Source organism: Columba livia, chromosome 6, assembly GCF_036013475.1.
Source record: "Columba livia isolate bColLiv1 breed racing homer chromosome 6, bColLiv1.pat.W.v2, whole genome shotgun sequence".
Taxonomy (NCBI): domain Eukaryota; kingdom Metazoa; phylum Chordata; class Aves; order Columbiformes; family Columbidae; genus Columba; species Columba livia.
This window is the reverse complement of record NC_088607.1, coordinates 25,833,414-25,858,992: the sequence shown is the minus strand read 5'-3', so window position 1 is coordinate 25,858,992 and position 25,579 is coordinate 25,833,414. Positions and strand designations below refer to the sequence as shown.

The 25,579-nt window shown below is 40.1% G+C and overlaps 2 protein-coding genes across 2 annotated transcripts in view; both read left to right on the top strand.

The window, feature by feature from the left end:
* CHAT (choline O-acetyltransferase) overlaps positions 1–13,490 on the top strand; it is a 34,115-nt gene extending 20,625 nt beyond the window's left edge. Inside the window, exons 11-15 of the mRNA XM_065067634.1 lie at positions 606–728; positions 2,248–2,389; positions 5,527–5,589; positions 9,145–9,282; positions 10,967–13,490. Of these exons, the coding sequence (XP_064923706.1) occupies positions 606–728; positions 2,248–2,389; positions 5,527–5,589; positions 9,145–9,282; positions 10,967–11,236 (736 nt within the window). The 3' untranslated portion in view covers positions 11,237–13,490. The remainder of the gene's footprint in view (positions 1–605; positions 729–2,247; positions 2,390–5,526; positions 5,590–9,144; positions 9,283–10,966) is intronic.
* Positions 13,491–15,007: 1,517 nt separating this feature from the next.
* On the top strand, positions 15,008–18,069 carry C6H10orf53 (chromosome 6 C10orf53 homolog). The gene is made up of 3 exons (XM_065067635.1): positions 15,008–15,134; positions 16,684–16,803; positions 17,787–18,069. Exons 1-3 carry the CDS (start codon positions 15,041–15,043, stop codon positions 17,849–17,851), a joined length of 279 nt encoding a protein of 92 aa, XP_064923707.1. The 5' UTR covers positions 15,008–15,040; the 3' UTR covers positions 17,852–18,069.
* Positions 18,070–25,579: the final 7,510 nt, after the last annotated feature.

Below are 25,579 nucleotides of genomic sequence, written 5' to 3'. Positions count from 1 at the left end.
CAGGTCTGTGATGTATCTATAGAGAATTTGCACATTGTCTGCATGATCAGCTGTAGACATGTCCAGTGTGATTGCATTAGATAAGACCTCAGCATGGTTAGAAGCATACATGAGAGTATGAAAACATTCAGGATGCAGAGTAATTCCTTTTTGGTTTTAAATAACGGTACCAGTCCTCTAAATTAAAACTTGCAAGGAGCTTACAGCATTCTTCAGGTTTTAAATCCACTCATTTCTCACACTAATAAATCTCACAGAAACTTATCAAGAACAAATTAGCCCCTAGCTTAGACTTCGGGAGTGGAAACGCTAGTTTGTTGGGCTTTTTTTTTTACAAGGTGTTTTACTCAAATGAACAGAATGACCTGAGTTTCACATCTCATGTTAAGGCTGCAGATAAAAAGCCCAGTCTACAACCTATATGAATAAAAGCTGCTGACTAGGAACAAGTTACCAAAGGCCAGGACTGTCTGCAGAGCAGGAACCCACTCACCCCTGGGTGGGTACAGGCAGGAAATGATCTCTGGGGTTTATTTGCATATGGAAATGGAACATGAGATTCTTGGATCTCCCACCCGCAGTAACTGCCTCTGCTTGCTTTGCAGCATAGTAAAAAATCTGGACTTTATTGCCTACAAGTTTGAGAACTATGGAAAGGAATTTATTAAGAAACAAAAGATTAGCCCAGATGCCTACATTCAAGTAGCACTTCAGCTGGCATTTTACAGGTAAGGCTAATTCAAATCATAGGCACAAGGTAGCACAAGAGGAGATTCACAATTTGTTTTTTATACAGAGGGTCCAATTTTTTCTTCAGCACCCAAACAACTGCCTCCTGCATGGAAATTAGTGATCTTGCCTAACATCTGTAGGTCAGGAAAGACAGAAATTGTCAGCTGGTTCTGAGACAGACTACTCCTTTCCTTCACTCCCTTTTCCACTGCTTCTCTACCTTCCTATCCCTGTGTCCCACACACGTCATTCCCAGCCAGTATCCTCCCCACAGTTGTCCCTGCACTTGGCACAGAGAAGAGGGTGAGGGAATGTGGTAGGGAGAAACAGACAACACTGCCACCCACAGCAGCAGAAGCTAGGGAGTCCAGGTCTCTAGGACAGAAACATTCCCTTGCCATTGCGGGTATCTTGGGAGGAAAAGTGGTAACAACCCATAGCTCACCACATATGCATCCCCTGCCCAGCAAGGTGAAAAGTATTCACAGGGAAAAATACTACAGCTGCATAACTGAACAGAGTCCCTACACAGGACAGTGACTACTGTTGCTTCCTTTTTCACAGGCATCCCGAGATTTGATAATGTACTCTAATTTCCATGGTATTATCAAAGTCAAAAGCTTCTTTCTACATTGCCAGAACAGCTAATGCACCAGGCTAGAGATCAGTTTCATGGTTTCCTGCAGAACAGCATATTAGATGAATAATTCTTTACCACGTCAGATTAAATCCTGAAGTGGTATTTAACTGGTCAAAACCAGGTAAATGCCTAACACATTTTGTGTACTCCATTGACATCTATTAAACATCCATTTTGCATATTCCATTAACCAAAATGCAACAATGACCTGGTCCAAGACTTTAATCTGGATGCCAGCCATTATATAAATCCCATGTATGCAACAAAACCTTAGGGAACAGTTATGTTCTGAGACCCTTGCTTCAACTGGAAGGCACAGCAGGTCTCCTGAAGTGAGGAATGGTAGCTATATATCTGGAAGCAAATTAAAGAATAGTTTTCACATGCAGGTCTATTTGCTATGTGGGTTTTCATTCCAGTTCACAATCTCAAATAGCACCCTTTTCCTCTTTCAGTTTTATATTTTTCATTCACACACAGAGTGTATTTTTTCTTGTTTTAAATAAAACATATTTCAAGCCCATAAGTAAATGATTAATTACACAATTATTTTATGATGCAGTACAAATAAAACATTCCCTGAGATCTTTCAGTAAATTTCAGTTTTACTAGCCTTTTTTTTATACAGCAAGCCATTTTTTACTGGCAATGCATAACTAAAATGTATGCAGCTGTATGCAGCTCTTCATATTAGAAAGGAGCGAGCATCTATCTTTTTTAAGTTTCTTATAGAATTCTATCAACATTAAGATGAATACTATGCAAAAAATAAAATTGTAGCTGTAACAATAAAAGGTACCGAGCCTATATTTCTTTTAGTCTTTCTGACTCCTTGAAAATAATTATTCTTTGTTTTTCCTACTTCATTCTCTCAGATGCCACAAGAGACTTGTGCCTACCTACGAAAGTGCTTCCATACGCAGATTTGATGAGGGCAGAGTTGACAATATTAGGTCTGCTACCTCAGAAGCATTTGCTTTTGTGAAAGCAATGACTGATGACAAGACAGTTCTATCGGTATGTTGTCTGGCTCCCTCTGCCTCCTTTGGCAAAACACTAACCATTCATGATCCCAAATGTCTCACTTTTTAACTGTTAACCAAGAGCATAAATGCACAGGGCAGGGTAGCAAGCCTTACAGGATTTTGCTTTTTGTGCAAATCAATCATTAAGGTAAATAGAAATATTTCCTTATTTTTGTTTAAGCATCCAAAAGATTCAGAGGTGCCTAAACAAGTCATTATAAGAAATAAAACATCTGATTTTAGACTTAGTACTGTCTTTTAAATAAGCTATCATCAGATCCAAATTCTGCTCCCCGGTGAGATCTAAGCTGAGCATGCAAAGTTCAGGAGCATTATATTAATACTGCCACACCAGGGAAATGGCCCAGCAGGTCCCCTCCAGTGGATAGCTCTGCTGCAGACTGCAATGTGTGAAGTGATATAATTCACATGCTTTGACTTCTGGATAAGGTGGATATGTTCTGGCTGATCTTTTTGGTTTTAACGGTATGTTTTTACTGAACAGATTTAGTTTAATAGGATCCTCAAGGGGGCTGAACTTTCATGATAAAAATACTTCATCAAACTAATAAAACAACTCTCCAAACTGTCCTGACATTATCCTGCAAAAAGAAAAAATTGAATTGCCTTTCTTTGAGACACCACCATCTGTTTGCCAGAAGCATGAGTACTGTACAGCTGAGAGAGCTGAGACTATAGCTGCACAAACAGCTTTGTGTACTGTCCTGCCCACCATCCCTGGAGAGTCTCCCTCAACATCTCTCTGTGTGCCACACTTCCACCCACTGCACTTCGCTGCTGCACAGGGAATATCCAGGTGGCTGTTTAGATGCAAAATGCTGCCGTAATATAGATTATTTTGCAGTTAGCCCACTTCAGTGGCAACAGCCCAGATAGCTGTTCTTTAGCATAGCATTGCTAGAAGTATTGCTGGGCTGTAGATTAAGTGTAAATTAATGAAATATTGTAAACCAAACTCTAATGTCCCAGAGGATGAGGAGAATTTGCCCAGAGGAGTGCTCTGTTCCTCCACTGCTTCTTCAGCCTCCTTAAGGTTACCATGCACAGAACTTAGCTCATGATGAACAAGACTCAAATAAGTTGCATGTTAAAATGACAACTTAAAGCAAACCTGAAGTAATTTCTATGCTGAGTGGGCAATTCAAGGCAGATTATGACCATACTATTACACATAATAGTGACTAGCATAGAGTAGACAGGAAGAGCCTGTTGTTTGCTAGCAGTGTCCTGACTGACAACATGGTTTCATTATTTCATTATTCATTGTTCATCATGTTTCATTAGAAGCTGCTGTCATCTGCACACCTTCCCCTCCACACTTGGGTGCTCAGCATACTCCCAGCCCCAACACACACTGCTGCAGGCTGACTGTACTCCTAGGAGGAGCCAGCCTGCTCCTAGCACATTGTTTTGCCAGATCCTTTTTGTTCCTTTCAACAATCTCTTCCTACCTTCCTTATTCCAACACTTACTGCCTTCTACAGCTCTCCCAGTTTTACCCAGCTCACTGTTTTACCACCCAAATCTGAGATTGTGCCTACCTTCCAAAGCATCCTAAACTGTATTGCTTCACACAAGCAAGCAGAAGAATATGTCTAGAGCGAGCTCAGACTCAGCCCCCAAATCTTTATATTGCATGCCTTGGCAGTACCAAATAGGAAGAATAATGGTTTAATTCCCCCTAAAAAACCTGCAATCATAATGCAAACCAATGCACTGATAGTTTTCCTGGCTTCTTGTTCTCTGAGAGATGCAAAGGACATCTAAACTGATCTGTGACTCTTCTTTCCCACAAACTTTCAGAAATCTGTATTTTTGATGTGAAAATCTTTATCTTTCAGTTCAAAGCTATATATATTATTATCATAGAATCATTAGAAACAAAATTCACTTAACACTGTTCCAAGGTGATTTCTTTAGACCCAGAGGATGAGTTGCCTCTGGATGCAAAGCAGTCAATTCTATTTTTTGAACAAAGAGGTGTATCACTTGGTTTACGTAGCCTTGAACTCCCCAAAATATTGTTTGTTAATAGCCATTAATTCAAATAAAATTAAAACCAATTTTCTATCTGGTGCTAATAAAAATGATCTTCAAATGACAGCTTGAAGAGTCACCAAAGACTGATCGAGTGGGATTGATTCTCTAGCAGGAGAAATATCTCATGCATTAGACACTTTCTGTAAAAGAAGCAGCAACTGACACTACAGGGATTGCTTGAATAGCTGTAAATTAATCATATTTAAAGACCACATTTGGTAATTTAATCCATACAATGAAAGTAGGGCCTAGCTCTAGCCCTATGAACAAATATCCAACTCTGTCCCTTGAAGGTCCCTGACGGTGGTCTTTGATTGCTTCTAAAATGAGTTCTTTGTTCAAAAGCTCATTCATCGTCCATAGGAGCTGAAGGTTCCCTGCTTATCTGGAGACACAGTAATTTCTGTCTGTTTCAGTGTCTCCCAAAGTTGCAGTGTCAGACTTGATGTACAGCAGGGCAGCACTTCTTAGGATCATTCCCTTAATATAAAAGGCTGGCATTTGACAAGAATCAAAATTTACTAGCTTGCTTGTTATCTGAAATGTGAGGCATCTGTGGAGAGTATAGGAGCCTTGGAAAATTCTAGACGCCCCTTCACACAGGGGAGTAATTTTTTGACCAGCTAGTAAAATATCAGTAATGGCTTTCATTAGTATCACTGTCGTTGCCTAGATAAACCATTCTGGAGAAGATATACTGCCTGGCTGTTCTGAAAACACTGAAATACACTAGGCAATTATTTTCCCTGCTTCAAATTGAGTGATTCAGTTCGTAATAATCTACACCCCCAAAATCCATTGAAAGAATCCATGAAAGGAACTGCAAGCCCTTCCTTGACTTCAAACAAACCACCACCAATAAACCTGCTCAGCCCTTGCACAACCAGGCACCATTGTTGATCAGGACATTGAATCCCTATGGCTTTTCATTATAAAGAATACTTACACCTGAACCAGAAGCAAAGGACATTTGAGAGTGCTTGCTGTTTGGCTGCCAGTTAATTGATGGAAGATGCTATTTTTTTGAGAGTTTATTCAATAATTGATATATTTTGATTCCCTCAACAGGATTTTGAGAAGATGCAGAGATTTAAGGATGCAATTACTGCTCAGACTAATTACACTATTCTGGTAAGTAAAACATTGCTTTGTCTTAATAAGGACTAGTTAATCTTTTCAAGAAAAGTACAAACATATAATCATTAACTATTCAAGCACCAGAAAACACAGGCATCTCTAAATAGGAAAGTACCTGTTTTGTCACACTTACAAAAACTTCTAATGACCCAAACACCCTCCAAACAGCCATATTCAATTAATCTCACCTAAAAAATACTTCCTGGAAAGCAAGGTAACAAAATTGTGCATTAGACATCAGTGGTAAGACCATCACTCTTGGGCATTAGCTCTTTTATCTAGGACTGTCATAGAATATGACACTCTATGTTCAACATATTCACAGGGAATATGCACCTGTGAAACATTTATAATTCGTATCTGTGTCATAATTAGGACTCCTGGCCACAAATTAGGATTTCACTAAGCTTGGTGTTGTACAAATTAACAATTCAAAAAGGGCCTCCATCTTAAAGAGCTTGCAAGCAAAATTTAATAAATATTGAAAGGTTTGCAAGGGAGAACAGTAGCCAGATGAAATAAGCCTTTATTCTGTGTACTCTGTGATCAACATGAAATGCTAGCCATGAAGACAGCCAAGAAAAGTGGCAATGGGGTATTCTAATGGGGTATGGCAAGTGGGCAGCTGAGAGCCTTATCAGGATCAGAAGTAAGCAAGGCCTAAAAGCAACCAACTTCTGCATAACATGCATGAGAAATAAAACTCCAGCTGCAAAATCTAGATCCCCAAATTTACAGGTATTTAGACTCATAAACTATAATGTTACAGATAAGCTCAAGGCGGCTGTAACACATCAGGAGGTTTTTGCTTTTCCCTAAAACAAACCATTTATGCATTTTCTTACATTTCTCTTCCCTAGAGGAGAGAGGCCCCCACCTGGGACCTGATCCTCAGACAGACTGGTACTCTGGAAAGTGTATTCTGGTATTGCAAAGTGCCATTTCTAATAAAGGTCATTAACAATGACAGACTGATTATAGTAAGTTTGCTTTTAAAGATCTGGATGTAGTGTCGAATAAAAGGAAGAGATGCCCTTCAGTGAAGAAATCAGTTTAGTATCAAATACAGCTCATTTTCTATTTATTAAAAATGAGACAATCCAGCCTGGGTAATGCTCTACATCCCACTGTGCCAAGACAAAGCACAGACTTACTCTACAAGCAACTTTGTCAAACCACTCATGAAATTAATAAATGTTAATAACCAGCTATGTTAAGTGAATTTGCTACCTACCTATGGTTTTGCCTCAGACCATTCATTGCCTAACAAACACACATTGCTGATTACTGTTTAAATACTCATAATATTCAAGAAATCATTCACTTCCAGAAGTGGGTTCAGAGGTATACTCAGAGCACTGGAGAGGTGAAGCGTTCCTTTGAGGCAGATTTGTTCCTATGACTGCAAAACCAAAGAAGCAGGGAAGAAAAACAGTTTTGTGTTTCAAGTGTCATGCTGGGAACCTGCATCTTAGAAGCCAAGACTCCATGTCATCTGTAAAGCTGAGGCAAGTCTTACTTCCAGGCAACTGAACCTGAACTATCTCAGGGTAGTCTCACAATGAACACAACTTACTGTAGATCTGCTAGGTCACAATCAATGGAATTTCTGTGCATCTCTTAAAAAAAAAAAAAAAAAATCCAGAAAATCCCCCCTCCAAGTCATTTCGGTTCCAGGAATGGTTAAAAATTCAGCCTCCAGCATAGCTCATGGGAAAATATTAAAATCACCACTGGAAAACTAATTTCTCTTTAAATTTAAAAAGGTCACCAGGTATTTCTACTCACCAAACCTCCCTTTCTTTCTCAGAATAGCAGGATGGAATTCTTGTGCCTTTAAACTTTAGGCAAGACTTACATCATTTGACTAAATCATGTGTAACAGACTGAAATGTAACGGCTCCTAAGAAAAACAAAAAAATCTACTTCATAAAACAAAAAGCAATTTAATGATTTTATTTCCCCTTGTTAGGGCTTACTAGTAACATTGCTATCTTAAATGTGGAGCTCTAAAATTCAATTTAGCACAGTTTTTTCCTATGCATTGACTCACAGTTTATTTCGTTAGCCTGTCTCGGCCTCTCTTCAGACATGACATTGATCTATGTTGCAAAAATGTCATTGCTAACAGCCTTATAAATCTTGTGTGATAGCAAAATATTTCCTTTGATTATCAAGTCAGGTTCCCTCTATGGGAAAAACAACGTAAACACTGCACTGATGTATGCTACTTTTTTGCAAGCAGCCGTCCTCTGTCTAGGCTGATGAACAAATAGCCCCTTTACCAATGGGTGCCTACTCCTTAATAAGCCGAACAAGATTATGCCCTCCCAGCCCCCTGCTTCAGGCACTTATTAGTGATTGAAATTATTATCTTCTTAATAGGAAAAGCAAATTTGTGCCTTAAAAAAAAAAAAAATCTCCCTTTTAGAGGAAAATAAGCTTGTGTTCTTTTTAAAATTCTGCCATCTCTCAGATTGCTTGTTTCCCTCATTATAAAGGGGCCTGTGCCATAAGGATATCAGTTCTGCTCTCAGTGTAGTATAATGTCGCCTGTTCAGCATTCCCCTGCTACACAACTTCAGCCTGTTAGCAGGGATGATCTACAGTTCAGTCCTCATAATCAATGCTCTCACCAGCTAGAATAAACCTAGACTGCAGGATTTTAAATGCACATTTTAATTTGAGGCAATTCCTGGCTGGCTGGAACAGCTCAGTGCTGTTCTTCAGATGCCAAAACTTTGATTTGGTTTCTTAAATAAATAAAACTCTGTAACTACCCTGTCTGCCCATCTCCCACTACTGACTTCAGTCCTGTTAGCCATCTTCAATCACATTTGCTAGCAAGGCAAAGATCTTAAAGCTACTACATTCCTGAAGTCTACAGCATTGGGTCACTGGATAGAGCAGAGAGACTCAAGCACAGCAAGCTCATAGCAGAAAGACTTCCTGCAGGCTTAGAAGTAGTTCTTGTGAGTTCGTCAGCAGCATGTCCCTGCTGCTAACATTCAGCCCCTGCACCTGCTGCCAATCACCTTGCCTGTAACCATAGACAAGAGAGGAAATTGGGACATTGGGGGCAGCATGGCTGGTTCTCAGCTGGGGATGATGATGAGCAGAGGCACGGGCAAGCAGGATGGCAAGTAGACTGTTCTAGGTCTCTTATCTTGAAATATAATCCAAGTGACACATAGGAAGTTCCAAAACACAGTTAGAAATTTTTGGTGTCTCATGTTCCCCTCAGCAGTTTTGCATGCCCAGCCCATGATATTGAGATCTGAGACACAATGAACACTCAGAACACCAGGTAACATCAGCGCATAATACATCTCAAGACCACCTCCTTCCTAAATTTTACATCTTCAGAGCACTATATGAATTTCTAGTTACTGATCATCAGCAAAGTACATACTCAGAGTACTATCTGAACACTATAGGCATTACATCAGTCAAACCAAGTTCATTAACTCTGATCAGAAAGCAAGTCAGTAACAGCCAAGAAAAAGTCTCCATACTCAATTAAATGCTGGTGTCTTACATCAAACACAGGCTATTACTGGAATGGCAATAGACAATCATCTGCTAGGGCTCAGAGAGGTGGCACGGGAACGCTTCAAGGAACTACCAGAGATATTTACAGATGAGACGTATTTGACCAGCAATCGATTCATCCTGTCAACTAGCCAGGTGAGCTTCTCCTATTCTCCGGTCTTGCTAAGCGAAAGTTAATTCGTGTTCTGCCAGACCTTGTAGCACACAGTGAAAACAATGTATAAAAACAAAAGGGCAAAAAAAGCAAAGTTGATACCATCAAGAAATCTGCAAAACTCTCCAGATTTTTGATCCAGTTTTGATTCATTTTTCAAAATCAGCATCATAAGTAATGACTGAAGTTACCACTTCCCTTGCAACATCCCAAAGCCCTTCCTGCAAATTCTGGAAATGCACAGAAACTCAGTCAAATTTGTATGAGGGCTCAGTCTTTCCTTGTTTTCCAAACTACATGTCTTCCTGTTCCCTTTCTTCTCCTCCTTCCCTAAGGTGACAGCTCTAGTGGGAATTCTTCACTCCAGTGACAGTACAGCCACAAACCAGACAGGCTGCCCACTCTGAGAAACAAAAGCCAAGAGCCATGAGGAAATTTTTCTCTTAAAGATAGCTGTGTTTGAAATCTTGAAGAGCCTTCAGTTATTCCGTGTAAGACTGCAGCCTCTGCAGGCATGCATCTTGGATTTACAGCCATTTTAGACATTTTCAGATTTATCATCATTTGCAACTACACTAAGATACTCTAAGAGTCAACATTTCCTACATTTAATGTTCTGAATAAGGAAACATCTTTATAGCATACAACCTAAAAATTAAATGTTTAATCGCATATCGTAGAAGTCCTAATGAAAGAAGAAATCTATGTAGGAATTCATTTACTGAAACACTAACCTAACTGGACAGATTGGAACTATGCAACAAAAGAGACCTATAATATCACGCTACAGCACAAGACTTTAACAAGTAATTTGATCTTGTCATAATGCTTGTATGCTTTCAGACATGAGTGAATGTAGCCAGCACACTACTACATAAATTCTCCAAGAAACTATCTATGAGCAAAGAGTACTTCTGAATAGCTTTATGGCCTTCGGCTGTTGCACAGCAAATTTATCTGACAATTCTATGGCTCTATTAGCAGGACTAATGGCTTGTTCTACACCATTAAAAAGCCAAGTGTCATTTGTGAAGGCACATGTACACAAAGTCTGAAACGTATAGATTTCTAACACATCTTTCATTTTCTTCAGTAGAAAGTGTTTCACTCCTGTGTTATGCCATGATTAAACTATGTGTAATAGAAAAATAGCACCCAGATGCATTAAAATATTATTTTATACAGCATCACAATTATGATTATTAGAAATGGACCATACTATTTCCTATAATTGATTACAGCCTTCACATTACAAATTTAACATAACCTTAAGATAACCTTAATTAATTAGAAACCTTAGAGAAGTTTTGTGTATTACAATTTTACATGTCAGAATTATATACAGCTTTGAAAATTTCGTATCTATGAAAACAAAGCTTATAGCTGTTAAAGGCTTTTATAAAGTGGGCAAAGAAATGCAGTATATCCACTTCAAATGATACCAGTTTTCAAATGCTGGCAAACAAACAGAGCAACCAAATTCTATACTGAGATTGGCTTTTAACTTTCAAGTGTCAGCTCCAGGTCTGGACGTCTGACAAAAGCAATGATCTACACATTTCCAGCATTTGTATAATTTGTTTATCTTTTTCCTTAATCCTGACCAGCTGATTTCAGGTGCCCTGATTAATCCAAGATAATTTCTTACCTTCTCCATACAACCAGGTTCCAACTACTATGGAAATGTTCTGCTGCTACGGGCCTGTGGTACCCAATGGTTATGGGGCATGTTATAACCCTCAGCCAGAGCATATATTATTCTGCATCTCAAGCTTTAAAGACTGTAAGGAAACCTCCTCAGACATGTTTGCAAAAGCTGTGGAAGAAAGTCTCCTAGAAATGAAAGATCTGTGTAGCAAATGCAACTCTACTATGGGAAAACCACTTGCTAAAAAAGAAGCAGCCACACAGCTGCAGGGTGACCACAAATGCTGAGAGGCTGTGGGAATTATTCTCCTGGATCCACCTTATGAAGAAACAATGACATAGTTGTCCAAAGGCAAGATAGTACTGGTAATATATTAGTGTAGAACCAAAATGTCATTTGTTTTACATTGTTGCCAACATCTAAAACCTTGTAAGTACTAAATCCACCATTTCTTGCCTGAGAGTCAGCAAAAAAGGCTTGGTCTTACTGGCCGAAATGAAGGAGGAAACAGTACAAGTGTGTGTTGTACTACCATCTCTACCCATAATCAACTTAGACCATTTCACCATCTAAAAAACTGAGTAAATTTGTATGACGTAAATTAAATACTAAGGCACACCAACTAATTAATATCCCCTGCAAGTAGTTCCAAAATAATCACATCTATTCCTGCAAGATTTGCATGTAGAAAAAAGAAAAACAAAAAGAAAAAGACCACAACACCACCACAGCAACTTCCCCATTGGGAATGCTGAGTATAATATTGTGAATAATAGTCTGATGCCATTACATCTTGAACATTTGCATGAAAAGTATTTAATAACACCATACTATTTCCAACATGAGAAAAGCAGATTATTTTTAAGAGTTGCTGCTGTGTATTTCCACAAATAGAGTTTAAGAAGATCGCAGCAATGTTTGCATGTTCCTCCAATTCAAAAAAACTGCAGAAATTATTTAGCCTTTATTCTGGTTTGCACTGGCCTCAAGCACAGTCCCATTCTGAAAGCAGCATATTGGAGAAAAGATCCATCACTGAGAATGGGGAGAAATTTGTCCGTAATAAATTGACTTAATTATTTCTTTCTATCAGTGAGCAAAACCCAGTTCGACAGAGAGGCAAAGCACAAATGCAGTTCAGTCCTACTTAAGACGTTTTTTGCTAGCACAGGAATGAATTTAGTTACTGTGACTAGCAGGAGAGCATGTGCAACCACACAATATTGAAGAGCAATAAATAACTAGAACAAAGAGGCAAACTTGCAATATAACAGTCTTCAAGCTAGAGATATAAATACCAGTTTAAGAGTACTAGTACTTATATCAGCTTTGCATCATCCCACTTAGGAGGGATTTATAGTTTATATTTTTAATAGTAGATGTAGAGTATCATATTCTGCAGTATACAGTAAATTCGGTAAGGAAAGTAATAAGGTATCTGGTCATTCCCATATTCTAAGTGTTATCCTGAAGGTTTTCTCATTTCTTTCATTCCTTACAAATTCTTCCAAGGAATATTTTCAGTTACCTTCTCTCAAGCTGAAATATGTTGCCTTGCTTAGAGGTTTTCAGTCGTCATTGTTAGAATACCACTCACTAAGGACACTTACTTCCTCACTCCAGTGCAGATCCTTTGCTGGGCAATCCGGAGCACACTCAGAAGCCCGGCCAGGGACTGCTTACTTGCCTGTGGAGAAGTGGAGACACTCCTTTGTGGACTGAACAACCACACGCTTAACCACTCTCAAGCCTAAAAGCAGGAGAACAGATTCATTACAATAAACTTGAAGCACAGATACATTTCTGTCTAAGAATTCTAGATTCAGATTCAGTAGGTTACATATGTCTACACTTATTCTACTGCCACTTTGGAGCTGCACATGTGCAATTAAGCAGTCTGCTGGATAAAGGCCCCACAACCCCACATATGAAAGCACAGTGGGGCTGATAATCAATTGGAGTAAGTCAGCTATGTTGAAGCAAATCAGCTATGTTGATCTACAGTGCTTGAGAGCTGGGCTCATTTTTTAAAAGTTAATGTGTTCATTTAAAAATATGTAGATTTCACTACTCCATGAGCTATGGTTCAAACCAAAGATTAAATCTCATTTTAGATTATATAAAGAATATTATGGCACAAAATCTGCTCCAAAGTGAAAATGTTAAAAAACCAAACCAAACAAACAAAAACCCACCACCACCAACAAAGAAAACTGTTAGTCAAACCAAATGTTCAATTAATGAATATCCTGTTCAAAATTACTTTAATTTTTTCCTATAATGATTATGAAAATCACTTTGAAACATTCTCAGCAATTTTGCTTTGTTCTCTTGTCACCAAAGGCATTGTGTGTTTTTAACATAAGTGTAGCATTACAGTCTCAAGATTTTTTTCATAGAGCTGTAAGTTTAATATTATAACCATGTTTTAAGCATGTAAAAATGCTGTGACTAGTTAATTATTTATTAATTTTCTTCTAATGAAAAATGTAATTTTATTTTTTATTCCTAGTTCCATAGATACTGATATTTATTTGCAAATGTTACCTGTGTTTTCATTTTACTTTTTGGGCTAGAATTTTAACAATAGCTCAGACACTGTACTCAATACACCATCACTGAGAATTCAGGCAAAAATTACAATCACACCTGAAATTTTATACCAATTGATCATTAAGAACCCCTTTTGTGTCTACAGCTGCCACAACAGGTGTTTTGGATTCTCCAACACTGGAAAATACACCATATTTTAACTCAAGGAAGAAACCAGTGACCACCCACACTTGCTATTGATTTTGCTGACCATTACATACTTGTATCTTAGATATTCACCGATCTGGCCTGAATACTCAAAAAAACCCCAGTCCCTCCAGAGGAAGGCATTTGCTTACATGCTTAGCCTTAGCCGTGACCCACACTAAAAGTAGCATCTGCAAAGTACCTGACTTTCTTCAAGAAATTTCCAAGTCAGTTCAGCTGTGTTTAAATGGGAGGGCACTGGTTAAATTACAGATAGATAAAATCCACAGCACAGGGCAATACAAACTTCCTGATTTGCCAGTAAGAGCTTCACAAGGGACTATACTTCTCAATTAACAGAATCTCCTGCACCTATGTGGTATGAGCCCATGCTGCAGCTGCATCTATTAAGCATTTCAGGAAACAGGTAGTTTTCTGAGGTACTTATTTCAAATTATTTGTATTATACAAATGAAGTTCTCTTCTGAAGTTTAAAAATACACAATCTGTGCACATGCACTTGTGGAAATCAAATTAGAAGCTCTTAAAATGTTTCCAACTAGGAAACTATGGAATAGATTGTTCATTATAAAAAGGGAGAAAATCTTGATCGGCAGACTAAGTGTAATTACATTAACGTAACAAGTGGCAGTGATTTAACGAGACCTCTTGGTGGGACCTGGGACATACAAAGCCCCTGCAAGAGAATTTTAAGGAGGTAATTGTTTTGCTCTCTCCATTGCTGTACACCCACATACACGCAGTACTGGGATGCAGAAATGTAAAAGCCAATTTTTGTGAATATCTATATTCACAGTGAATAAAAGCAAAAGAAACTTGACTTCAAAACAGCGGCGTTTCAAGGATGCGAGAACCAGCCTCACTCCCGAGTGCTGCCAGGCCCCTGTGCGCTCTGAAATTGAGTAGGACAAGGTTGCAACAACACCGCTCAACTTCTTCCAGTGTATGAGTTGCAGAAGACATAAAAATATTTTAGTGATACCTTTATTTTTATAAGATAGTATAGATTTATGGCAAATGTAAATGTGTATTTATAGTACAGTTTGTTTCCGTGATGTTTTGTGCTCTATTGAAATATATTTACCTGCCTACATTAATATATATGACCTGAAGTGTACGCTGGTACCATCACTTTGGCTTCTCTAAGGACGGAGTTCCGCACCGCAAATAAAAGCTACCAGAGGAAAGACCATGTCTCCTTTTTCTGCCCCGCAAGCCCCCTCGCCCGCCCCGTGGCCCCTCACGAGGGGCGGGGCGGGACGGCACCGCCAACGGCTCCCAACGGCTCCCAATATCTCCCAACGGCCGCCAACGGCCGCGGCGCGCGCGCCATGCCGCGGGCCGCGCTGGTGACCGTGCGGCACGGGCCGGCCCACAGGCGCGGGCTGCCGCTGAACGGCGCCTCCCGCCTGCAGGGCCTGCGAGGTGCGGGAGCGGGGCTAGCGCGGTCGGTCGGTCGCACCCCCGAGCCCCGGACCGCTCCGCCAGGGACACCGGCAGTGCGGGCGGCTGAAGGCGGTCCCGTCCCGCCCGGCTGCCCTGCAGGCGGAGCTGCGCCCTGCCTGCCCCGGGAGGGGCGGCGGGCGGAGGCAGGCGGGCAGGACGCGTTCTCCGGCGGTTTCTCTGCGGTGCCGCCGTGCGGAGCGGTCTCGGTGTCGCACGGCTCGCAGCGGGGCTCTGGCACTCGCGTTATACGTGTGACAAAGGAGGGCTGGTCCTCGGATGTGCCTCGGGCAGCACACACACTCCCAGCTTTGGTGGTTGCTAAAATAAGCTTGTGTTACAGCGTGTATATATTTTTATTTTCAAATTACGCAAACCTCATTAAAACACAGATTTTTTTCAGTCTGAAGTAAACTCGTAAATCAAAGATGAAAATGATTTAAGCTCAAATTTAGCCATAAAGTACTTGGGAGTACAAAGTAACTTTTGCTGCTTACCACTCCCCTATTATTTCCCAACAGTTAAGACAATGCAGACAGCAGGAACCCCCACGTGTTTGGGAGCAGAGCCCTCCCCGACACGGGTGGGGAGCCAAGCGGGGGCTGCTCTCAGCACTGCTGCAGGGCTTGACGTGGCCTCTCTGCAGTATTATGTGATCTAATGTGTTCAAATAAGCCAAATTTTGTGACTATAAAGCCTTTAGATCACATGGATGCAACAACAAAGAATGATAATATCAGACAAATCAGTATTCAGTTGATGCTGGAAACTCAGAGCACGAGTTGACGCAATATATAGGCTACTGACAACTCGTTCAGATTCTGTGACTGGGTTTGCTGGATCATGGCAATGTACCTGACTTGCTCTGAGAGCGACCAGGCCTCAACCTACAGAAACTCTTATTTCCCCAGTTCTGATTAATTTACAACACTATACAACATACCATAATAAAAGCAGACCACACCTAATTCATTTAAACAAATATGTGGATCAAGAGAGGATTTTGCCCCTTCTGTTTTCATTCTCAGCTTCACAAAAATCTCAGGTCTTTAATGTCCTGAGGAATTACTCTTTCAGCAGAAAATAAATGAATTATGCATCAATGAACAATTGGGTTATCAAGGTTGTTCACGTTATGTTCCAGCTGTTCTATAGCACCATCTTAACATTTATTGGAGATTTATTTTGAACTTAGTCTTATTCCATGGTACTTACAAATAAATACATGGTGTTTCCTACAGCTGCTGAGCCAGTTAGTAGCAAATACAAATACATAATGAATTTCTTTTGCCTTTTAACACTAGAACTAGAAATGACAGAGGGTGGAGGCTCCATTCAAAGGAGATCCATTAATATAATAACAGTGAAGCCAGAGATTAAAGCTGATAGGATTTGTAGGGAGTTCTGTAGAGCACTTAACTACATTAATGCTGTTATTTGCTCCTTGTCCTTGGAAGTGCTAAAACTTGGATAGAGTGCAAAGGAAACCAAGCAAATACAGGACTGGTCACTACTGCTTTGCCCTTTCCAGCTGTCCTTCAGGCAGACGGACATCAGCTCGTTATGGAAGAGATACCAGACTGGAACTCTGTGGAGTTGGTGGTCAACGGGGAGACCGTGTTCCGCTGCAACATCAATGACCTGGATTGTGGCAAGTACCAAGTTTTATTCATTGCGGTCTCTTGCTGAAAGCACTTACATGTTGAAATGAGCACTTGCTAAGGCACAAACAGCCCAGGTTCTGTCAACATTAACACTTCAAAGCTCTGCACTCCTCTGTATTTGAGGCAGTTCGAAGGGCACAGTCAGGAAGAGGGGTTAGTTTGGGAGTTCAGGCCATGCTCGGGAGAGCTCTGCTCAGGGCCTTCCCACTTGCACCAGCACACAAGCACAAGAAAACCCACTAGGTTTCAGTCCAGAGATATTGTGACATCCTTTTGCTTGCAAAATAGCACATTATTTATTTGCATAGGCCTTTGTTTCTTTGGGTTTTTTGGCTTCCCCTCCTCAACCAGCAAAGCAAAGACAATACCCCTTTCAGTGCCTTGCAGAGAGTCATTTTTTTAATCATTTTTTGCCACAGGTGAGACGAGGAGTTCAGGGCTCAAGCTTTCTCATCTCCTGTGCAAGTGGCTTCCAGAGAAAGGGTGAAAGCCACTGCTTCTCACCTCCCCACTGTTCAACAGCCTCTCTAGGGCCAGGGAAGGGAAGCTGGGGGGCAAAAGCAGAAAACTGACCAAGGATAATGGTATTGCCGGCACCACAGCTTGGGTGGTTTCACCTTCCTGCAAGGAAGGCAGACGGGTCAGGAACTGGGAGGTTCCAGTTGGAAATTTCGTCCAGCAGAATACATCTTTTTTGGCCCAATCCAGGATCTACGCTGGACAGTGAAGTACTGGCCATTGTGCTGTCTGCTGCACCACCTGCACTGCTGCATTCACTCTTTGTTCCGTTTCAGCTCCTGATCAAAGCTGACCCAGTCTCAGGTTATACAGCTGACCAGGGTAGAGCCAAGCTGGGCCCAAGTACTGTGAGGCAGAATGCAAAGGAATGTAGGTGCTAGGAGGAGTAGAAATGTAAAATAAGGATAAATTTACTCTCATATACTTTCTGAGTCATGTTTTTCTCCTTTAGGAGGTGATGGAAAGCTGGATCCACTTTGTGAAGAAGCCAGAAAAGCAGTGTTAAATGCCTACTGATTTACAAGGAGACATCCTCTTTTACCTTTGTTTTCTGTCAGGCAATTTGCTTACATTACAAAGGTATTACAAATGTCAGGATACAGTTGGTTCTTTACACTTCTATGCCTCTTAAAGAAGCTCTAGACAATCTTGTTATACCCATGTGCCAACCAAATAAGAATGTACTGCCTTTTCCAGGACCAGTTGTATGTCACCACCCTGAATATTACAAATTCGTGTAGAGGTGGCTTGCATGTAGTTCTAATAATTTGATTGTAATTAAAAGAATAAGGAAACTCCTGGATATCTTGCATTCTTTCAACCTTCAGAAATTTTCCTGCATCAAATTTCAAAGTCATTAATAGCTGATGACTTTGAATGAAAGTCTTTAATAGCTGATGATCAATCCATACATATTCATACAGATGTGCCTTCCGCTCTTGGCCACAAACATCCCAGACAACACTTGTGCATCATTAGGCACAGCCCAAAGGTACAGAGAGAAAGAAGTTGGCATAGCCATAAGGACAAGATTAAAGCCAACTGCATGTTAGAACTGATATTCTATGTATCTCAAAAGTAATGCTGCCTTTTCCTCTCTGTTTTTTCCCCCCAGTAACTAGAGTTTAAAGCTTCTTTTTTTTTCTCCCTGATTTGCCAACATACACTCTCAACCTCAACTTCATTTTACAAGTACTTCTGACCCAGGTAAATTCAGCAGCTTGCAAATAATCATATGCCAGCATGCTGGTACCCTGATCAGTTTTCAGTTTGGCCCATAATTGGTTATAAAAGAAAGAAGCAGCAAGTCTTTGCACCCTAACAGAGCAGTGTGAACAAGTAAACAGTATTTGTCAAGGCTCAGAAGCACCAGGCAGCAAAGCTGCAGCTTCTAGTGTGCCTGCAGGACAGACAGGCTGCCAAGCACAAACCCAAACCAATTCCAGCACTTGGTATCTCCTGTCAGCTGTAACCTACAGGGAGATAACTGCAGTTACAAATAACAAAACCATACTCACTGTGATACTGATCCAACACTGAAGGGCTGTCAAAATATCACTATGCACACACACAGTCCCCTTTCCAATGACCTACAGATGACAGAGGCATTAAAACAATATTCTTTAGTGAGAAAAAAATATTCATATCTAAGGTCAAGCAAAGCAGAAACTATATTGTTCCTTTAGAAGACTGAAACATTTTTGCTTTTGACAGCTCTGACATAACAAGATTAGAAAGTTAAAACATTTGGATTGAATCATGTTGAGAAAAATGGATGCAATTAAGCTTGGCGCAGACAACAGAGGCCGGTTCTGCAGCAGGTGCTCCCACAGACAGCAAAGAGTTGGTTCCCACTCCAGCATGATCCTGACCCGTAAGTACCGGGCAGGCTGTGCCCTACCACAGCCCAGCTCCAGCCTGCAGGGGCTTCCAAAAACCCACCCTGCTGCACTTGTCAGGGGAGCACCAAGAAATGCTACTCCGCGCTGGCAGTAAATCGTTTACTGGCCTCTTAGGTAAACAGAAATTAATTAGACTAAGTTAGTTTAACTAATGTTAATCCTGGGCAGAATTTACTTCCCCGAATAGAAGACTAAATTCCGCAGACCTCTTGAGCACAGAATGCCATGAACATCAATGAAACACTCCAGGCAGATGAATGCACCAGTGTGAGTAGGTTTGGTTGTTTTTTTTTTAAGTTTTAGTGTTACTGTGTTCAGTGCCCTCTGTAACATCACCTTGAGGACATTTCTGACATACCTCCGAGTCAGAATGACAGCAGTTTTGTAGGAAAATATTAAGCCTTAATAGATAAACTTGTTTAGCTGAAATAAATACAACAAGCTTTGAGGAATACAAAGCTTCGGGCCTGAAAGAGAAGCAGCAAACTTCAAGACAAGTGTGGGCTGAGAACAACTGCTCTGACTTTGCTTTGGAGTAATGTTATGACCAAATTGGGAAAGACCAGAGACGGATGAGAGAAGATTTTTAACAAGACAGTGAGATAACAAAAAAATAGCTCCATCAGACATTTTGAACACAGCTGGCTAGAATGCATAAAGAGATCTCAGGCCCCATTATTATGCTTTTGGGAAAAATAAATTTGAAGTAGCCCTTTCAGTTTGGTACCCGTCCTCCAAACACCACCTGTGATTAGTTGCCATGGCACTAGCAGGCAGATGGATATTTGAAGGCACTGCAGTAGCCACTTGGACAAAGGCATTTAATTCTTTTATATGTGAAATAACCACTTTTTTCTTCAAAGTCTCCGACATTTTTACAGGGATTATGTGCTGCACAGATAATCATGGCCATTTGAAAACTGAACCTAGCCTGCAAGTCCTCTCTACAGTGACTTTCATCCAGACTATTGTGATAAAGTCAAATCAGGAGGAAGAAAACAGCAGCAGCAAATTATTCCAGTAGTAACACCAACTAAATTGCTGTGCAGCTTTTATGGTTGGGCTAATTGTCTCATTAAGACACATTTCTGATCACTGAAATGGATCTCAAGTATTTTTAATCACCGAAAAAACTGTACTGCTAAGAGCCTCTCTCCCTCCTGTCCTTGGCACTATTTGCAATGGAAAACACACAAAGTCTCTCATTGATTGGAGCCCTGCTGCTGCACAGTTGGCAGTCAAACAGTACTAATGGCACAATAACACAATATAACTAAAATAGTTTGCCTTTTAGAGTAACAATCTCTTACAACATGATTAAGCTCTATCATACACGTCTCCTTGTGTTTTGCAAATGGCTCAAGAAAAATCTGTCAAATTTTCCAGTCATTTCTTCAAAAGAGAAGGGAAAATAAAAAATCATTAGCTATCAAGGAACAAATTAACAACACTTGATACATTAAGAAACGCATGAAAACAACTGCAGCAAGCACGGGCTGCACAGCACTATGGTTGTGTGGCATGCAGTCCCTTGCCCTTGCAGAATGCAACTCCAAGGACCGAGTTTGTCACATTTAATCGCAGACACTTTCAATAAACACTTTGTTTAGGAGCTGGCTTGCCCTGGGCTACCTCTGTAACTCATGGAGAGAGTCATGTCCACAGAGCCATTCAGAGCTCTACTAACTGTAGACTTGTAGGATCTCTGGGCTCCTAATTTAGGTGCTTTTTTTTGTGTTTTGTTTCAAACAATATTAAGAGTTGAAGCTTCTTCCTCATATGAGGAGCGCATTTCAGAAGGAGCAAGCTGGCGTTACCCAACGCATTACCGACGTGCTCTGTACACTCCCAGCAAAGAGGAGGATTTTGCTCTCAGTCATCGCTGCCAGTGGTTGCACAAGCCCTACATTGCACCAAGGCATTTCCCCATTCAGGAGCCATAGGTGTTTATCCCATACATTCTCATACTAAAGGCAGCAGCCACTTAATTTTCAAGTAGCATATTCGCAAGAGTGGCACAGCTATTGCTAGGAGAGACGTATGCTTTCATGGTGGCTGTTATAAATAAGAGCCAATCAATCGATTCTGAGTCAATCAATCGATTTTATTTAGCAAGCGGTAATTAGGCAAAACAGCGCTGGGTGACCGGGGGAAGCTCAGTTCCACCAACAGGCACACCAAATCAACCTTTCGTATGTGCTTATATACGTTATACGTTCGTTTACGTGCTGGGAATTTCCGTCTCTGGAACTTTTGTTATCTGTTGCAACATCCGAGCGCTTTGTTATCTGTAACACCATCTGGGAGTCCTATTATCTGTGGCACCATCCGGGAGTCCTGTTATCTATGACACCATCCGGTAGTCCTGTTATTTATGGCACCACCTGGTAGTCCTGGTATTTATGGCATTGTCTTTAACTACTACTACAAGGTTCTACAAAACATAATCAAACTCGCACAAGCACAGTTACTGCTTACAATAATATGCATAATACAATTGAATCCTACTCGATTTGTTCAACATTAACAATTTTGACCATCACTTATTACAGTGGCCAACCTGACCAAAAAAACCTGCAAAGGCCTATAAGCTCCTTTGTGGAGATGGACGCAACGCACGGGAAGGCAATCACTCCATACAAAGAGTTGACAAGATCAGACTTATTCTCAGACATGTTTTGCTTGTTTTAAAATGACCATATGATGGTAACCACCAGCTTCCCGTGGGTGCACTTCTGAACGTGTGCTTGGAAAAATAAAGCAACGCACAGCTGCTATCAGCACACTTCTCAGAAAAGAGTTTAAACTTCATTACTTGAATTATTTTAATAGTTGGTGTGTTTTTAAAATAAAGATCCATGGTTCTATAAATAAATTTTCTTCCCGTTCATTTTGCGCATGGGCCATCCAGTACCATGGTATTAAACATGGCTGCACTCAGAACGTCCATGCATCATTTTTACATCTTAAGAGAAAGTCTGTGACAGGTTCGCTTTGTGGTCTGCAGGAAATCATTTCTCCATCCCCTTCACCTGACACGGAGATAACAGCTTTGAGTCACAGAGATCTTATATTCCCTAAAACATTTTCCAGTTCTCAATAAAAGTGCTGTGCAACTAGCTGTATGGCACTCCACAATTACTGCAGGGAAATTCTTTATTCCAGTAAATTCTTTCATTAAATATGCTTTTTTGTTTACAGCTTAAAAGAGAGGGAACAATGATACTTCTGTTTTTAACAGCTGCTTTAAACTGTCTGGACTTCTTTTGGTTATTTTACAGAATTTTTGTTTAAAATATTGAGAACATTCCCTATCAATGGCCACACGTGTTATGAGTGAAAAAGAGCCCAAGAGAATACATGAAGGATTTTTCTGCTCTGTCAAGGCACATATTTACAAGACTCATAACTCAGTAGAGGCTCATTCAAGGGAGAGACAAGATGCATTACTAATTTAAGATGAATTTGAAATGTGGACATTTACTTGCTACAACTTTCAGTTTTGATCAATTTTGTAAGGCAGTTAAAAAAAAAAAAGACAGGGCTGTTCCGCACCCGCACAGAAGCGTTATTCACACACGTAAATATCTGCTCATGTGCACGTGTATATGGAAATGTACCTAGGAAGGCATCCACCAACATCATTCCAAGTACAGCCAGAAACATCACAAATTACTGATTTGAAACATCCACAAATTAGTGGATGAAGTCTGGGGAACAGAGTACACTACAGAGATGTCTGCTTTACTTCTCTTTGGGCTTGTTACAGAGACAGGTACCACAAAGTTCTGCATCAATCTATTGGGCTCATGAGCTGCGCAATATTATGCTCATTGCGAAAAAATATGATATTACTGATAAGTCTAATGAAGGGTCTGAGGGCTGTGATATAAAGGTCTGAGAAAAAAAAAAACAGGGACATACTACATGAAGTGTGATTTTAATTTTTTAATGCACATAAATATCAGAGCAGTGATGCTGAAGAGAAGGAAAAATATTAGATTTTTTTTTTCTGACAGTCCCTGCACAAGCTATTTATGTACAGTCATATACTGATGTGCATACTCAGATATATTTTCCTGAAGCCCATAGAGCTTTTTCTGAGCAAGAGCTTCAGAATGTGTGCGTGTAAATAAATTTTAAAATGTCTGGTTTATAATGAGAAGGCTGTATTGTGGTATAAATACTGCAGAGCATATTAAATAAACATGGTTACATATGACCAGGTATCTATTAAATGTGCACATCACAGGAGAAGTTAATTATCTAAGAGTGTAAGTAGGAATCATTTAGAATCACTGGAGATTACGTTGCTTTATTTCTGTTTATCTTTCCTTCTGAATAGGCAGCGGGTTGTTGCAATGAAGAGTCCCAAAGAAACACAAAGCGTCAGTTCTTCATCAGCTCTAAGATGACAGAGTTTTGTCAACAGTAGTTTGAAGTTCTGATAAAAAAATCTTCCTCAAAGTAATTTTGTGCAAAATATGCTGGCGCAAAACAGTACTTAAGATGTAAAGGTTCTCAGTCTATGGTTATTTTGATATCTTTTGATATCTTGAGCTGCTTAAGGAAGGAAGAAGGCTTACAGGCTATCCTTCATATATATATATATATATACATAAATATATATTTATGTATTTCTCTCATATATTGCATCCCAAAAATAGTATACACAGCCTTCTTCCAAACTGATTGTTAGTGTCAGAAACTAATATCCCCGGAGTAACATATACCTTTTTACTTTATAAATAAGATATTTTCTAGACTTGAAAAGCTACTGTGTTTCAGTCCACATGCAAAAACGTGAATTCTGATGGAATTTGACTTTGCTTGGGCCACGAAATTAATGAAGAAAACTGTCCAGTATTCATCCTATACAACATAATAAACATTGCAAACAGTTTAGTTAAGGATATGTTTGTGCAAACTGCTCTAGGACAAAGAACAACTGATGACGAAGGATTTAATCACATAAAATCATTGAAAGCAAGATGTAGCCAATCCCTTTAAATTACTTAAGTACTGCTTAAATCCTGTAATTAACATATAGTAATAAATATTTCATCTTTAATAAGCCTATTGGGACCAGTTTGTTAAACATGTATTTCTAGTCATGAAGGGTTATGTACGATCATTTTACCGTGTTTTGTATTAGACAATTTTATGTTATCCTCTTTATTTTATCCACAAATGTCTTTTGCTTTTTTCTCATTAAGTTTACCCTTGCAAAGTCCTGGCCAGCACACAGTGATGGATCACATCTACTCCATAACCTCTCCTGTGGAGTTAACTTACTACACATACAGAGCTGTACTGCAAACCCCAGCGAGGCTACCCAAGGCGTCACTGCAGACAGAACCTCACAGGGCGGGGGACGCTAGACTCAAGAACTGAGGTCTCCTCTATAGCACAGCCAAGCCCCACAATACCAGGGTGCATTTTCAGGCACCTCTAACACTGACCTGCACTTTTTCCTCTACCACAGGTAGGATCACAGGTGCAAGGGGAAGTCTGAGAGCCCCAAACATCCCTGCGCCACAGCTGCTCTTCCACTGCAAGGCCAACTGGGATGCGGTCACTTAAACCATTACTAAGGCACATTATACTGAGAGTGGTCAACGTCCACCCAGGAAAAATAACCGAGAGCTGCGCTCTTACACAGAGCTTCTCCGTGTGGGACAGGCTGAGCGCACCTGCCTCCCGACGGGGAGAACACAGAGCTGGCTGGGCACGGCACGACCAGAAAGTTTCTCTGTGCTCCTTTATGAAAGTGTCAGTGAATTTATGGGCTACTGAATAGGAAGTCAAGATTTCGGCAACAGAAACAATATTTCAGTGTTTCACACAGCATCTTTAGTGATGACTACAATTGTTTTCCCCTCTAAACAAATTAGACCTCCATTTGCCATTAATGACTGCAGCACTTAAATATCACAAAGGAACCGCCTGGTGTGCTTATTAATAATTGAAAACTTTGAAGAAATCTGTGAAACATTTTCAATCAAAGCTAATAAATCTCTAAAATATTTTTTCCTGAATAAATTTTCCTTTTGTTCTTTTATTCCTTTTGGATTATAGGCTACATTTTAAATAATGGCATTAAGAAAAGCACAAGCTGAAATAACAGTTAAGAAAGATCTAAAATCAGAAGTGGTTTCAACAGTTTAAAAAAAAAGCAACAATTAGAAGAGGCAATATTAATCTGTTTCGTTCAAGTATGTTGTATTTCTGTTTCAGTCTGCATGCTGTTTCCTGATATCTTACACTAATGATTAAGAAAATGTACCCACTTAATCTCTGTCCTTGTTCTGCATAACATGAATAAAAACTTTCAATAGTAATT

What these genes read in the sequence shown, in the direction of transcription:
- C6H10orf53 (XM_065067635.1), top strand. Translation starts at nt 15,041, where the DNA reads ATGCCGCGGGCCGCGCTGGTGACCGTGCGGCACGGGCCGGCCCACAGG. An exon ending in CCGCCTGCAGGGCCTGCGAG is followed by an intron (nt 15,135 to 16,683) that starts GTGCGGGAGCGG and finishes TGCCCTTTCCAG; the next exon opens with CTGTCCTTCAGGCAGACGGA. An exon ending in CATCAATGACCTGGATTGTG is followed by an intron (nt 16,804 to 17,786) that starts GCAAGTACCAAG and finishes TTTCTCCTTTAG; the next exon opens with GAGGTGATGGAAAGCTGGAT.